Source organism: Acyrthosiphon pisum, chromosome A2, assembly GCF_005508785.2.
Source record: "Acyrthosiphon pisum isolate AL4f chromosome A2, pea_aphid_22Mar2018_4r6ur, whole genome shotgun sequence".
Classification (NCBI taxonomy): domain Eukaryota; kingdom Metazoa; phylum Arthropoda; class Insecta; order Hemiptera; family Aphididae; genus Acyrthosiphon; species Acyrthosiphon pisum.
The window spans coordinates 89,588,534-89,589,907 of record NC_042495.1 but is presented as its reverse complement, the minus strand read 5'-3'; the positions used below and the strand labels follow the sequence as shown (position 1 = coordinate 89,589,907).

General features: G+C 36.2%; 1 protein-coding gene across 1 annotated transcript in view; it reads left to right on the top strand.

The window, feature by feature from the left end:
* Positions 1 to 508, top strand: part of LOC103309141 (zinc finger MYM-type protein 1-like) — a 2,950-nt gene extending 2,442 nt beyond the window's left edge. Inside the window, exon 4 of the mRNA XM_008183845.1 lies at positions 345 to 508. Coding sequence (XP_008182067.1) covers positions 345 to 508 — 164 coding nt within the window. The remainder of the gene's footprint in view (positions 1 to 344) is intronic.
* Positions 509 to 1,374: the final 866 nt, after the last annotated feature.

Here is a 1,374-nt window from a genome sequence, read left to right as displayed (position 1 = left end):
TAAATGATAATTCCAGTGGCCAACTGACATTTTATAGATATTTTTTTAATATTATTAAAATCAAAAATGTGGGAAAAAGAACGTTTATAAAATCATTTCATTATAAAAATAATATTTTATAAATTTCAATAAAATATATTTTTGTTATCTGGGGTATAGTGTTATACTCAATAGTCATATTATTATGACGTATGTTTGTGTATACACGGATGATTAATAATAAGAAATTCATCAATAATATCGATATTTTTTTTTTTGGTCCTGGGGGGGGTTTGATCCCGAAAACCCCCCCGTATGTACGCCACTGGTTCTAACTTCTAACTGTTACTGATATAATAAACTAGGTGTGATGGCAATCACGGTCTTAGAAGATATTATTCAAGATTTTCAAGGAAGAGAGTTTGAGTTCAAGAGCGTTCAAGAAGTTTCATGTGCGATGTGCAACATACAAGCGACACGCGTATCGGACCCGTATCGGACTCAGACTTCGATACGAGCCGGTACGTAACCATTCCTGTCGGTACGTAACTATATTCCATACACAGTGGCGCCCAACCCTATTACTAGGTGTATCGGTCGCTATACACAATAAGGGGTAGGTACTAGGTGGGTATAATAACATAAAATAATTAACTTGAAATATGTTCATTATTAATCACAGATTATATTAGTTGATACCTTAATATTTACTAATATTATCAATTAAAATATGATAATTTGATGTATAAAATAATATAATTTTGAGCTTGTGAGCGGGTGGGCGGGTGGTTAAAATTATTTCTTGCTACACCTGAAAAATATATCTTGGGCGCCACTGAGTGTATACGACAATATAATAAGCTGCAGATCGATATATTATAAATCCTCGTTAAAATATTATAATACAATATTATAGTATTATTCTCTGCGTAAGTATATAGGTAGAGTTGGTATACCAATAATAATAATAATGCGTTTGGAAAAATAAACGGGCCCAAAATCCAGCTGATGCCGGTCGATTAATAATGTGATGGCTTACTCGCTGGCTACTAATAAACGATGTTTGTTTTAAATCATCGGCGACGACCCAGAAAGAAGTCCGGAAATCGGCACATTTGCAACTCTGACACCTTACGCGGACAAAAAACCTGTAAAAAATGGCTGCATCGCATAATGACGAAATGACAACGGAAACAACCATTAAGCACATCTTGGACAAGATCATCAGCAACGTCGAATACGAAATGATGGAAGAAGAACTTAGCAGATTCGATGACATCGACGAGGAACCGACCATCGGGGACCTAGAGGGACTTTTGTTATATGCGACACGCTTCGCGGGCGACGACTACATCCCGTTCAACGTCTTTCAACCGGCCGACAATTCTAGCCAAG